Source organism: Photinus pyralis, unplaced genomic scaffold (assembly GCF_008802855.1).
Source record: "Photinus pyralis isolate 1611_PpyrPB1 unplaced genomic scaffold, Ppyr1.3 Ppyr1.4_LG3b, whole genome shotgun sequence".
NCBI classification, from domain to species: Eukaryota; Metazoa; Arthropoda; class Insecta; order Coleoptera; family Lampyridae; genus Photinus; species Photinus pyralis.
In genome coordinates, this window is record NW_022170510.1 from 18,831,817 (window position 1) to 18,846,970 (window position 15,154).

The 15,154-nt window shown below is 37.1% G+C and overlaps 1 protein-coding gene across 1 annotated transcript in view; it reads right to left on the reverse strand.

The window, feature by feature from the left end:
- Positions 1–626: 626 nt before the first annotated feature.
- LOC116166399 overlaps positions 627–15,154 on the reverse strand; it is a 79,282-nt gene continuing 64,754 nt past the window's right edge. Inside the window, exons 6-7 of the mRNA XM_031481355.1 lie at positions 11,136–11,304; positions 627–817 (exon numbers count right to left, since the gene is read on the reverse strand). Of these exons, the coding sequence (XP_031337215.1) occupies positions 663–817; positions 11,136–11,304 (324 nt within the window). The 3' untranslated portion in view covers positions 627–662. The remainder of the gene's footprint in view (positions 818–11,135; positions 11,305–15,154) is intronic.

Genomic DNA, 15,154 nt, shown 5'->3' on the forward strand with positions numbered 1-15,154 from the left:
AATTTCACACTTCTGTGAATTAATTTGTAAGCCTAGATCATTACATTTTTCTGTTAAGAGTTTAAAGCTGGCGAGAACAGAATCTGGATTTCCCCCAAGAGTACCATCATCTAAGTACCACGCATTAAATTCCGACTGAATTTCTACTAGGGCAGGTTGAATAGCAAGACAAAAGAGCATGGGTCCTGCAGGATCTCCCTGTTGAACTCCCACTTCTGACAGAATCTTCTCATTACCGAAGGATAAGTAGGATGCAGTCTGATAACATTGAGATAGGAATGACATTATAGAGGGTGTGTGTTTTTGAGCTTCTTGTAAAAGAAAATCACGTTCCACTGAGTTGAAGGCGTTTTGAAAATCTATCTTGAGTATAATTTTGTTAGTCGATTTGTTTTTCTCAATAAAACTGCGAGTTGCATGAACTACAGCTTCGCATCCTCCTTTGCTACCAAAACCAAGTTGAATAGGACGTAAATAGGTACCAACTGAATCACGTACCATTTTGCAAGCAATTTTTGCAGCTAACCTTCTTAATGTAGTGCCTACAGCTATGGGACGAATTCCACCATCTTGTTTGTTGAGAGCACAAAGAGAGGCTCCATAAAGGATACACGTTACTTGTTGGTTGACTTGGCCGGACAGTAGAAGATTCAACAGTCTAGTTAAAGAGATAACAATTTAGTACCAGCTTCTCCAAGATTTATTGATGTCAAGTCTTTCAGATGTTGTGGACTTAAACCGTCAAGACCGGCTGCGGATCCACATGAAAAGCTTGCGATCGCGGTCTTCACATCCTCTTCAGAGATTGAAATTGCATCTGAAATAGTCTTAATAGAATATTAAACAGAGCAAATTTGATAAAAATGATAAAAGTTTTCATTTTTTGGTTTTTTAAGTTTTGTGAGTAAAATATACGGTCTACAGACGTCGTTCTGTGCTTAAATTAAAGGTAATTACACCTGTCCTTTAATATTTCCCGTAGAATGAGTATTTTCCTCGATATCGTGGTCGAAAATTGACCAAATCTCAAAATTTTACTTTTTTGGACGACTGTATCTCGAAGAGTATTGATCCAGTGACCCCCCTCTCTCCCCCAGTTCTACATGTTTGACGACTGCTCCCTAGAAAAGCAAGATTTCGTGGTCTCCTTTTTGAAAAACTACAAGAAGAGGTTTTAGGGCGGGTATGAAATATGTACTGACAAAAGTGATATTTTAACGGGCGCATTAGGTTGAATCTGATTTTTTTTATTTTCCCGCAGAAGTAGAATTGATAAAGCTGTAAAGAATGTCAAGGTTTTGAATTGTCTTCCCAAACAATTTTCTCTTGTGATAATGTAAAGAATTTATCTGGATGATTGGAGGCAACGAAGTATGTGTTATCACGTATTCATTTTCAATGGGTTTTTTATTCTTTAATTAATTTTAGCATCAAGATTGCGGGAGTATAGCTTGAATTACCTATATCCTTTTTAGTAGAAGATGATTTATGACCCTAGCTCTTTTTTTGAAGTCGAGGGTAGTGGTTACGAGAACCAATTACATTTTTTCAGATGTCTACATTGAGTAGTAATTCGCCATTTTGTTTTTGGGTTAAGTCATTAAGGATGACAAGGGACTCGTCTTCTGAAGGTAATAACTGAGTAGATTATGGCCAAAAGTAATAGTTCCTGTGTTATATAACCCATTTTTTCGATCGCGAAGTAAAGAAAGTAGTGGCGGGCATTTTAAACAAAGAAGGCATACGAGTGGTTAACGTTCAAATTAAAATTATCTTGGCGTGATAGGAAGCAAATAGAAGTTTTTGTTATCATGAAAATAAATAATAATAAGGAATTAATGTGTTGCTTCGAAAATCAATTTCTCCTTTTTCTGTACAGAAAAAACAACACCTTTATTAACTTTTATAAAAAGTCAGTTAACACGACGCTATACTATCAAAGAAATTTTGATTTGCTTGCGAAATAAACCACGAAGAATATCTTGATGTCACATTCCTGGTGATGCAGTAAAAGAAAAAGGTCTCCGACGGCGGTTGTTTTTTCTACCATTTTTAGTGTAATCGACCATCCTATTACAGTGGGAAACAGTGTTATTTTTCACCAAAATCCATTAACACATGGAAAACGAGTGCATGTTCCATAAAGGCACACGCATGCGCATTTGGCTTGCTTCTTCATACAATAAGTTCCTCTGTAACTAGAGTAATGTGCCAACCCAAAACTAACAAAACCATATCCTTCTTTTGGATGGCTTACCGTCCCCAGAGCGACTCTCTGACCTTCACCCTTCATTCATGGTTCCTGTTCTACCTAAAACAGAATGAAAAATATAAATACCTAAATGAATGTTGTATGAGAAAATCTTTTACCTTGTTAAACCTGCATATTTACTTTGCGGCCTATTTCACAATCCGCACACATCAAAATTTTCACCTCGTATTCGTCAATTTGGCTTTCCATGCGAATCCCAAATGAAACCAGGTTACATTGTCCAATATATCCTGTAGTGGAGCTAATTTGTCTGTAATTCTTTTTTCTTTCCTCAAATTGTCGAATGCCGAAAAAAAAAGACCTCCAAAAACTAGAAGAAAGCTTTATCCTCGTTTTCATTTAAAATAAAAAATTTCGCTTTTCTATCCGTTTCCAAGAAAACTATATATTATCCCTCCTCTGTGTACCTATATAGATTTTCGGGTATATGCTATTGAATTGTATAAGATTTTCATCCATTCTTCATCCATGCTTGTCAACACAAGAATTCACTTTGGATTGACCACCCAATGTTGGGGAAGGAGAGAAGGTAATGTGTTTAGCCGTAATATTTTACTTTTGAGGGTAGATTTCAGAAAATTTGATCATCATCATTTGATCTGTTGTTCATCATCGTGGTCGACATACAATATTTCTTAAAAGCGCAGGAGATGAAGTCTTTCACAACTTCTTTATGCAGACCTACGAATAGTAAAACGTTATCAGAGAGCATGCTTTTATGATGAAATTTTTCACCTATTTCCAGGAACATTTTGCAACTGGTCACCACACTATAATATTCACCAAATATTTCCGTTGCGATAGATGCTTGCACACTCTACAAAGCGTTTCGGTTATTCTTAGAGGTATTTGATGTAGACGGTTTACGTACCAAGGGGTGGGGTGGGGTGGGGGTGGGGGTTATATTTATACTCCGCAACATTTCTATAAACATATGTATTGTATAACTAATCGGCAAAGTTGGTATGCGCCGAGGAGATTAAACGCCACTTTCGGAATATCAGTTTTGAAGCATGCATGACGAAATGCTTGCTTTTACAAAAATAGAAACATATTATATTGACCAGCGTAAATGATGCAAATTATCGTCTTACTTCTACACGGTCTCAGTTAAAATATGCGTTTTGAAGAAACCGTCCAGCTTCGTTGGTTCCGTCTGGGCGGAGCCAAAATAACGAAAATACGACTCCTAGAGGGGACGTCGATTGCAGCAGTTTCGTTGGTTCCGTTTTGGCTTAGCATAAATAGCGAAGTAAAAAAGAAAAAGGCGATAGATAGAGGCAGGGAGCCGTCACAATAGCGTGTCGGGCGTGCGCGCTAAGTTTTACGGTTACTAAAACTAAATCTAACGTTAGCATTAGTTCAGAGCACCGACATTTGAATTGCGGAAGAACTTCAGTTATCGCGCCTTTTAGAAGAGCAAAGGTTAGTGTCATTACGGCGATAGGTTCTGTTGAAAACGCTTTAAAACAGTGACCGAACTGTTCATAATCTAAATTTCCAAGCTGAGTGTTGTTAAAAACTTTGTTGGGAATGAGCAAGACTAAACTCTCTGATACACGCACTCGTTGAATTGCAAATTGGCTGTTATATTTTTGTTTGTACAGTTTCGAATGAAAACCACATCACATCACACCAAACCACACGTATGCTGCTCTGCCTAGAATGCAACAACGCGACTATAATGGCACGTATTTTCCATTAAGGTGATGAACTGGGTCTATTGTGCTTCTCCGCTTTTCGGCCGCGTTTCATTTGTTTATGGACCTCGTCCTCAATTCCGCTCGCACTAAATTTATACCGACTCGCTTGAAATTTTGGTCTTTTGTTCTTGTCTTTGGAATGAGTGGTAGTAGTGGAAAATTCAAAGCCATGAAGTCAAAACTATTTATCTAAACGTATTTACGTAAAAAGGGACACTGTTGATACTTTTCCGAAGTAAAGTTATTTTCATCGGAGACCTTATCTGGTTAACCACGTTTTTTTAGAATATTTTTTTTTTTTTTTTTTTTTTTTTTTAATTTAATATTCAATTAACAATCAGAACTAAAATAAAATACATGTTCTATGAGTTAATATGATGACATTTTTTAACGTGAGGGGGAAATCCATCCAGCGATGTTATCCCTATACAGAAGGTGTATCAACTATCCTCCTCTTAGGTCACTGGGCCAATTTTTCATTTTTAGTCGTCTTGGTGGGGGATCCTGTTGTAGGTTTGACGCAAGGATATTTGGATGGACTTGAAGTCGCAGAAAGTGTACGTTACTTCTTATTGTTCGCTCTTCTACTGTTGCTATACCTAGATCAGTATGCAGTGTCAAGTTGCTGACATACCAAGGGGCATTCAGAAGCATTCTTAGGGTCTTGGACTGAGCACGTTGAATGATGTTCACATTGGACTTGCAGGAGCAACCCCAAAGCTCAATGCCATAAGTCCATATAGGCTTTATTATTGTTTTGTAGAGCAAGATTTTGTTTTCGAGGGAGAGACAGGAATTTCTGCCAAGCGACCAGTACATTTTCTTAATTCGCAGGTCTATTTCTTTTCGTTTTTTCAGTATATGAGTTTTCCATGTGAGTCGTCTGTCCAAATGAAGACCTAGATAGCGGGCTTCATTTCCTTGAGGGATAGGAATATTATTCAGATACACTTGTGGACATTCAGTGCGGTTTAGGGTAAAGTTTATCTGAGTGCTTTTTGCTTCATTTACTTTTATTCGCCATTTGTTTAGCCAGGTCTGTAGGTTTGATAAATGGTTTTGTAGTTGTAAGGATGCTGTATTAGGATTGGTATGGCTGGAGAGAAGGACTGTGTCATCAGCAAAGGTACATATATATGTATATGGTGTTGTAGGAACATCTGCAGTGTATAAAATATATAGTAAAGGCCCAAGGACACTTCCTTGAGGCACTCCAGAGCTGATCGGTCGGAGGTCAGAATATTGTTGGCCGTATTTTATTTGGAAGTATCGATTTGACAGGTACGATTTGAATAGAAGGTAGTATTCACTTGGCAGAATATTTTTTAGCTTGTATAAAAGGCCATCATGCCATACCTTATCAAACGCTTGTTTAATGTCTATAAATACTGCAGGACAATAGGATTTGGAATCGAAAGCAGTGTTGATAATATTTACAACTCTATGGCATTGTTGTATCGTAGAATGGTACTTCCTAAAACCAAATTGGTGGTCTGGTATACAATGTTCCAGTATATCGTAATCGTACATTCTTTTGATTACAAGCTTCTCTAGGAGTTTAGACAATAGCGGCAGTAAACTTATTGGCCGGTACGATGTAACACTTTCAGCAGGTTTGCCAGGTTTTAATATTACAATGACTTGTGCGAATTTTAACAATAATGGCCAGTAGTGAAGACGTAAGATGGAATTGAACAGATTTCTTAGAAAAATTATGCTGCTTTTGGGCAATTCTCTAAGCACCTTGGCCGTAATTAGGTCGTATCCAGGTGATTTCTTTATATTTAGATGCTGTATTTCTTCAAGCACTTCAGTATAAGTGAAGCTTTTAACAGGTAGCGACATTTGTAATGGCGTCTGGAGGAAGGCTTCTACCTCGATATCGGGCACATCAGAATAAGGAGTGAAGACTTCAGCAAAGTGCTCGGCGAATAGATCAGCCTTATCTTGATCTGTTCTGGCCCATTCATTATTTGGTTTTCTTAACGGTGGATTTACAGCCTGTGGTCTTTTATTTGCTTTAGAGATTTTCCAGATGCTGTTGTCTGCACTGGACAGTGAAGTTAAGTAGTGTTGAAAAGTTTCTTGTTTTAACAATTTTAGTTTGTTCTTTATGGTGTTTGCTAGTCTGTTACAGATCGTTTTATCTGCAGGATTTCGCGTCCTGTGCCATTTCGATCTTGCCCTTCTCTTCTGCCTTATGAGATCAAGTATTGCGTTGGGGATATTTACATCTTCACGAACCGCTTTTGTTATTTTAGGCGTTGAGTGCCAGGCTGCATATTGCACAGTAGTAATAAAATGGTTGGTGGCTTCCTCAATTTCATGTTGGGTATGTAGGCTGATATTGGTTTGTATTTTCTGTTGCAGAAGACTTCTATATGTTTCCCAGTTCGTTTTACTGTTGTACAGCGATGGTCTAGGTTGCCTTTTAATAATCGTTGTGCTAATTGTAGCAATGACTGGTGTGTGATCAGATGATAGGTCAACGCTACTAACTATGTTAGTATAATTGGAAGAGATGTCTTCGTGTTTTAATCTAATCACCTATCTTTCCTTTACCTATGTCGCAATCCGAAACCCATTTATTAATGGGTACGTAGGTTTGAATGAATTTGTAGTCTGATATTAGTATTGTTTTTTTATGTATGTTTTTGGGTACGTAACAAGCATTGGGGTAGTCGCATTAAAAAAGTCTATCATAGGTTCATGAACTCGTTTTAGCATTTCATAAGACAACGGTATTTCATCGATAGAGCCGTTGTAATGCTCAGTACATAAAAGTACATGCAAAAAACTATGAAAATGAGTGCGGGCATTTCATCCAAGACAAGGATACTTCTGTAATACGGTCACCCCAATGCTCGTTACGCACATAAAAAGATACATCCAAAAAACAACAATACCAATATCAGACCAAAATCAAATTATTAATAAATGTACTTTGGATTGGGATATAAGTAAAAGAAAGATAAGTATTTAAATTAAAACATGTCATAATCGTATGTGACAGGTCTAGTTTAATATATGGGCACTTTGATTACTTTTATAAACGGTTAATGTAAGCTAGTGTTACATCAACAATTTCTTCATCAATTACCTCATGAAGTTGTTTGTCAATTTATTGAGCAATTTCTTTCTCAAGTTCCTTGGATTTACACTGCTGTTTGATCAATTTCTTGTTGCTTTAAAGTTATTGTACAATTTTCCAAACCTTTAATTATTTTAAGTTTAGGTTGTCATTTTTTTTTATTGTACAGAAAAAAAGTGAAAAGTGTAAAAATGTTTCCCTCTGTTTTGAATAGAAGATTACGGAATAGAAAAAGAAAGATCGTTAGATTAGCTATATTTATCGCTCATAAAAGTGATGAAAACATCTTAATCATCTTGATTATTTATGTTGGTTGATGGTAGTTGGTACTACTGAATTGTAGAAATTGCCAGAAAAATAGAACTTGCGCTAAACCGACAAGAAATTGAGCTCAAGAAATTGATCAAGTTATTGCATCCAATTCTGTGTTTACACTCGTCAAGTTTTCTTGTCAAAGCGAATTGACCAAATTATTGTTGATGTAAAACCAGCTTTAGCGATAAGAATACGCTTAATTGCCAAAGAATTGTGTTTTCGTAGATTTTGTCCTGAGATAAGACATTTCCGCGTACAATTTTGATGCCTACATGACTACCGGAGCGTCAAGCAACGGAGTTCTGAGTGGTATTCGGGTTATTTAATTAGATCATTGGAATTGGCTTAAGAATGGGGCCTTTTGGCAATTTTGAGATCAAGTTACTGGTCGTTGAAAGCCTAGTAGACGCCCCTCCTGGGTAAGTTTCGTTTTGTTCATCATAATCAGAAAACCAGCCGAGTTCAAGTGGAAGTTTTGAGAAAGCGTTTGGGTGTAGTAGTTTTTCATTGAAGTTGTCGTCCACTGTTCCTTCGATTCCTCTGTCGTGGTTGGCTGGCCACTTCAGAATTAGTGGTTTGTGTGCTCGGATTTTAAGATTCCATTTCTTTTTTAATTATTATTGAACGCTTATGCGGGGTGTGTAGACGGACCTTATTGTGGTCCATTTTTTTTATTATTAGGATTTTGTGATTCATTTGATTTGTTTGTGTGGAATCATGTAAATCGCGTGTTTATTCGAACCCTTTAACAATCCAGATAAATGTCTCATGCTTAATTATGATCAATTTTGTTGATGCGTACCCAAAGTTTATTTCAGGTGTCTTTAAAATTTGTGTAAGTAATCTTTTTGGTGACCGCGGCCATTGTTTGCTTTAGAATATGGCATTTGAAGTCGAGTTTGAAATGTTTTTATTGCACCGGGAATGAGAGAAATTTTATAAAAGATCTAGGTAGTTTTGTGTATGGTTAATTTTGTCCGGGCCATTCCACACAATAATTTTATTTGGCACTCAACGTGGGACGTTGCATTTATCTTTTAATGCGGCCCAAATGTTTGGGTCACAGTAGCAATATATAAATTCGGTAATATTAACTGGATGGCTTTGGAATTTCCAATTTCAGAGGCGCATTCAGTCAGACACTCCATTAACTGTAAAGTTTCTTGTCATTTATCTTTACCTTTTTTTAGCGGCATTTCCACAAAAATAAAAAAAAATGCGCTATTGTGGCCACTTTGTCCGTCCGTCCGTCCGTCCGTCCGCTAACTTTGCGATGCTACTAGTTTTTTATCTTAAGAGCTATTGTTCTACTTTTTTCGCTATTTGGTTCGTTATGGTGTCGAGTCTTGTACCAAGGAAGAAATTTTTTCTGTACCGCTTACAAAAAAAGTTATTGTAAAAAAAACAAAAAACCGTTTTTTACATGTTCCATAATTTTACACTTTTGCCGTTTATTAACGATCCTAGAAATCGTTTATAATTTTGCATTGCTATCTGTCGCCTGCCGGTTGGTCTCTCCGTCTGTTCCTTTGTCTGTCTGTCCATCTATCTGTCCGTGTGAACGATAACTTGGTTTAGAAATGTCCGATCGCTTTTACATCTCCGTTAGTTATGAACTGAATTGCATGAAATTCAATATGGGCATAGATTTANTTTCTGTACCGCTTACAAAAAAAGTTATTGTAAAAAAAACAAAAAACCGTTTTTTTTACATGTTCCATAATTTTACACTTTTGCCGTTTATTAACGATCCTAGAGATCGTTTATAATTTTGCATTGCTATCTGTCGTCTGCCTGTTGGTCTGTTCGTCTGTTCCTTTGTCTGTCTGTCCATCTATCTGTCCGTGTGAACGATAACTTTGTTTAGAAATGTTCGATCGCTTTTACATCTCCGTTAGTTATGAAACTGAATTGCATGAAATTCAATATGGGCATAGATTTAGCCATATAATACGCAATGCCAAAAGTTGGATCGAATCGATTCAAAATTCACAGTGCCCTTTTCGCATCTCGACTATTTATAAACCGAATTGCAAACTTTTTTACTTATAAAAGTATTTTGAATGAAATTTGATACATAGGCACTTGGAATAAAGGATAATCAAACGCCAATTTCAAAATTTGGTTTTGCGCATGCGCAGTGCCAACTTTTTTATTTATGGAAGAATTTAAACGAAATTTGATACATAGGCACTTGGGATAAAGGAAAATCAAAGGCCAATTTCAAAATTTGGTTTTGCGCATGCGCAGTGCCAACTTTTTTATTTATGGAAGAATTTAAACGAAATTTGATACATAGGCACTTGGGATAAAGGAAAATCAGACGCCAATTTCAAAATTTGGTTTTGCGCATCGCAGTGCCAACTTTTTTATTTATGGAAGAATTTAAGTGAAATTTGATACTTAGGCGCTTGGAACAAAGAAAAATCTAACATTAGTTTTAAAATTTAGGTTTGCGCATGCGCAGTTCCAACTTTCTTATTTAGAAAAGCATTGAAATGAAATTCTTCTCATAAACTGAAATTGAAGTAGCACGTCAACAATGGATTGCCCATGTGCAACGCTATCTTTCATATTTGTGGCCGGATTTTTACGATTTTAACAGAAGTTGCATCTTACAAATGGGAAATGAATGCAAGTGGAAATGCGCTTTATGTAAATCGTTTACGATTACTTTTTACCTTTTTGGTTAATGTTAGCACGTGGTAATAAGTAACTTAGATAGTTCATTTATCAATCTTTCCGACTGCCAAGAAGATTAGATTAAGTTAAATTTTGTAAATGACAGCTGTCTTCAGAATTCGCAGTTAATTCGCCTCAATCCGAATTGCAAATTTATTTGTTTTATTATGCAATTAAATATTAAACGTGTACCTACCGTTCTTTGCGAAGACCCGCCAGTGCTATTTCATGTTTAGTATTCATTTTTGTGTTTTTGTCTATACCTGGCGCCCAACATTATACGAGCATTGTAGAACTTCTGTGGTTTATTAACTGGAAGATCTGCTCTCCTTGGTTAGCGTTTCGTAACCGCGGAAGACCGACACGCTATCTGCCTCTATTGATCGACCGTAGAAAACCCGAAACAGACCCAACGTAAATCTTGTGAACAGCGTCCCCTTTCAGCCAATCCAATGCGCCGGTTTATCGCTAATAAGCAACCTCGCGCCTACTATCTATATGAAGCGGTACCTGTTGCCTATGTATATAATTCGAAAAATTTAAACTGCAAAACCAAGTGACGCTGGTAAAAGTAAAACCTGAATGATATATAGTGACAAAACTGATCTTTAACCTCTGAACCATCGCAAACGTGTCCTCAAAGTGGCGTTTCATTACCTCGCCCTATACCATTATCTGCCTTTGTGGATGACTAAAAATATAATATAATCCATAATGTGCAACTGCAGTGCATTTATTATCCGCTTGGTATTATGAAGGTACTTTGTGTCCAGAGTATTATTATATAATAAATTCTAGGTGAATGTGGGTACAATATATTCACAGTTTCATTGTAATAGTAACTAATATCATCGTTGAATGCTAAACTTTGGAAAGCGATATTTAATTAATAGACATTTATGTAATTTAGCATCAACGAGCTAGCGGAAGCTGAGATAACGCCAACAAGGAAAATCAATCACAGTAATTACGGTGACGATAGATAATGCAAGTGGAAATAAATGAAGCACAAAGGGAATCCCATATACCTACTTGTCAATCTAATCTGCGTATATTGGAGTAATGAGCTTACCATTTAGCACATGAACCCTTACACTCGCCACATCTGCATTCGAGGGGCTGCACGAATATCTTCCCGAATCCCTCCAGTTCGCATTTTGAATGAGAAGTACGCTCGTTGTAATGTCACCTTTTTCAGTGATGACGCTTACGCCACCGCGACTTGAATCGTAACTGATCACCTGAAAATTCACATTTTCATTAATTAATGCTACGTCCTGCGAGCCGAGGTTTGCTGCTAATGCGAAGCTTATGCCCGTGACGTACGCGGTTCAGTGGGGTACATTAAGGAAACATTTAAAAAAAGCGTAAAAGAAAACTAATTTATTTTACACCAAAGGTCTCATGCTACATCAAAGACATTATATACTTTATATTTATTTAACCATAGCTCACGTACAATAATTGATTAACACAGTTTGAAGACCTATGTAACATACGAATGTAATGAAACCCTCTTGTCGTAGGTGAATTTTTACTTTATAGAAAGATTGTTCTTGAAAATTACACATCACTTTTTCCAGTGTTCGCACTGTCATCACTGCTGACATATAACTACAAGTTGTCACTGTTCAATACTCTCACTAACTTAGTTTTGTTTTAATTTGAAAAAATTCAATAACTAATACAAGAACCACGTACTAGTGGAGTGATTTTATTAGAGATTAATGTAATACTACCACTAAATTATTGTCACTTTCACGTAAAATCACTAAATTAATTAAATTTCGTATGTATCATTGAAAGGTGACATGCACTGGATTTGTTCACCGTCACTTTGGCTAGCGAGACTACACTCACCAACTTATCGTCACTTTCATACGTAACTATGGTCACTTCTTGCAGGGCCCACTCGGCACGTCTGTTGATTACCAGGACGTCCAGTATCCACTTTAATCCATAGTTTTCGAGATTGCTGCATGATGTCTTGCCTAAATTGGTGTTAAGTATATACACTGGTCTCCGATATCGAACAAATTTCACCACCGATTAGGAAGTGTCTGGGGAGCGATTGGCAAAAGTGCTTCTATATGGTACTAGAATTTTGTTGACATTTTCGAAATGTTCATGTATTGCCAATAACCTTAACCAATTTAACATACATATTTGACGCCTGCTAGGGTCACCAAAATCCGGAGCCCTAGGTGAAGTTAATTTCCAACTATTGTCTAACATATAGTACGTACCTCCCTTGTGGCCTTGAGCTGCAGTAACACAAAAAAACTAGAATAAAACTTTTATAAAACGAACATATTTCGACAGAAATGCCCTCAACGTCAGCGAGCAAAAATGTTTGTTACTCAATTCGTTCTTAAGTTACTTTGCCCATGTGGCTATTTCAATTTCTCGACCAATATCGGATACCTTTAAATTTTGGTTTATGTGACAATTACCGTGCTTAGTTGTTTAACCAATTTTACTGTAATTATTCTTGCATGGTAGGGATAGTGAGAATCTGTCTTCGTCGTCGCGTTTTCAAAAGGTGGGAAATACTTGCAGGAGTAATCAAAATCTTTGTAAATTGTGATCATTTTCGGTAACGGGCGGTTGGTTTTTTACATATAGGTTGCTAATCTCCTAATTTTAATTGGTCAACACACCATTCAAAAACGAATTTTATTGTTTTGGTCTTCGTGTCGGCTGGAGCGTACAATTTTCAGCGTTTGGTATCCATTGTTTGGTTGTTTTTTTAGGTCCATGACTTTGCTATTTTTCCAAATGAATCCAAAAATCATTAACAATTTTAAGCCTTTCTGGACCTTTACAATGCAGTAAGCCAGTTGTGGGGAATATGAAACAAAGTAACGTAACTCAATCTCTGCTGGGAAGGGATTTCATTACATAACATTTACGGACACAAACGGATTAAGCGAATTTGTTAGTATTTATTTAAAACAAAACTCTAATACAATAACTAATTAACAATACACTTATGTAATAATATAATAAAATTGGGTATCAGTCTCCAGCACTGTAACTTAATAGGCGCTTACAAACGCAAATTCATTTGGTCCTACCTTCTTGAAAGCATTACTGCTGAATGCCTAAGTTGCGAATTGGTCATCCCTTTGTACATATTGCAGCTGGCGATCTTCAAATTACTCACGAGTGGTACCGTATGTAGATGTGTTTAGTTCTTTTTCATTCTCCATGTAAAATATCTCGGTCCAGTTTTTTAAATGAGCTCATAACATGAGGGGGAAATGTAACTGATTTTTGAGGTTATGGCCTCTGTGGCGAGCAGTATTCTTCTTTCTCAACACCCTAACTCTGCTCCCTCCGTTTCCATTCTTAAATTGGTTACGTGACGCTAATAAGCCCCCCAGGTACGATCATGACATTGATAGAAATGGATAGAGAGCACTTTAATAACAATTTCAAAAATTGCAGAAGAAGCCCTAAATTTTTGACAATCTTAATTAAAAGTTCAATTCCTTTCATCAAAAGTGAGGTTATATTGCTCCAGATTTTATGATTGTTTTTCAGTTGGTAGTGGTGTTGTTAACATTCCTGAATGCCAACGTTAATTTCTTAAGAGGTTATGTTATTTTTCCACGATTTAGTAAACGTTAAACAATGATATACAACTATAAACATGTGTTTTTAATTATACCATAATAGCAATGAGTAGTTCTCTACATGGGATATTCCTTGCCCTCTCGACTGTATAAGGCGGTGGATGCTAAGCAGCGATTCATAGCGTTCCAAGTTAATCGGTGATCGGTCGTAGAGGCGATCCATCGAAAATGCGAGCGATATTCCTTCCCCTCTCGACCATATAAGGCGGTGGATGCTAAGCAGCGATTCATCAAAATTAGCTGTCACCTTTGTATAAATTTAATAAAGAAAGATGTCACATAACACTTTTCAGTTTCGCTAACTTAAGAATGACGAAATATACGTAAAATAACACCAGATTTAGGGTTTCTTCCGCAAATTTGTTAATTGAAAAAGTGTTATTAATGTGCCCTCTATCCATTTCTATCAATTTCATGATCAACCTGGGGGGCTTATTAGGGTCACGTACCCCTTAACTTTACCCATCCTTACATTCCCGTTCTCTGGCTGAAGAGGGTGAAACCCTGAGCATCCCGCCTCCGATATCCTTCGGGGTGTCGGAGGAACGAAACACGCTAGCATTTCCCTTTTCATTTAGCAAAAGCCACTCGCTCTCTCGCATCAAGAACACATTGTCTGGCAACGGTCGATTATCGGGGAAATATACAAGATATCGAAATATGTTTTATACAAAAGTGTTCGGATCCTTCAATGTCTACTAGGCCGTAATAATTTTAATTATACAAGGTTGCCCATAAAGGCGCGGCACACCAAAATTGCATTTTTGAAATGGACCACCCTGTAGATTATTCAATTCTTCTCTCAATTTTAAGCAAGATTTGTAATAAGCATAACGAACCTTCAATAGTTTCCGGGTTATCGAGTTTTGAAAATAAACGCTATTATTCTAAAATTCATTAATATACAGGGTGTCACATTCAAAAAAATTCAATAGTGGTGTGCCACGCGTTTATGGCCAATCCTGTATAATTAAAATTACTACTGCCTAGTGGACATTAAAGAATCTTTTGCACAAATTTTTTTTAATGCCTCGCGTATATTTTCTCCGATAATCGACCGTTTCCAGACCTATCAGCGACCCTGAATATTGTAAATAAAACGACCTACCTACCTACTACGCTTATTTAGCTCACACGATCGACACGGAAGCCACTCCCAAGATACCGAATGGTTCCCAGTGAAACCGCCACCGTTTTGGAAAAACGACCCCAACCTGTTGTTCGCAATTCCACATCTCCGGTATCACCAATGATCCGACGCCATATTACACAGCGGATGCAGCCATCGGCACCGCACAAGTCTTGACGACCTGTTTCACGGACAGCCAAGAGCAACGCCTGCAAAAACTGCTGATGGAAGTTTAACTGGGCGACCTCAAACCGTCCCAATTACTTCTACAACTTTGTAACCTAGGAGACTTGCTGACCTCGCATGGCTGTTGGAACTGAGTAT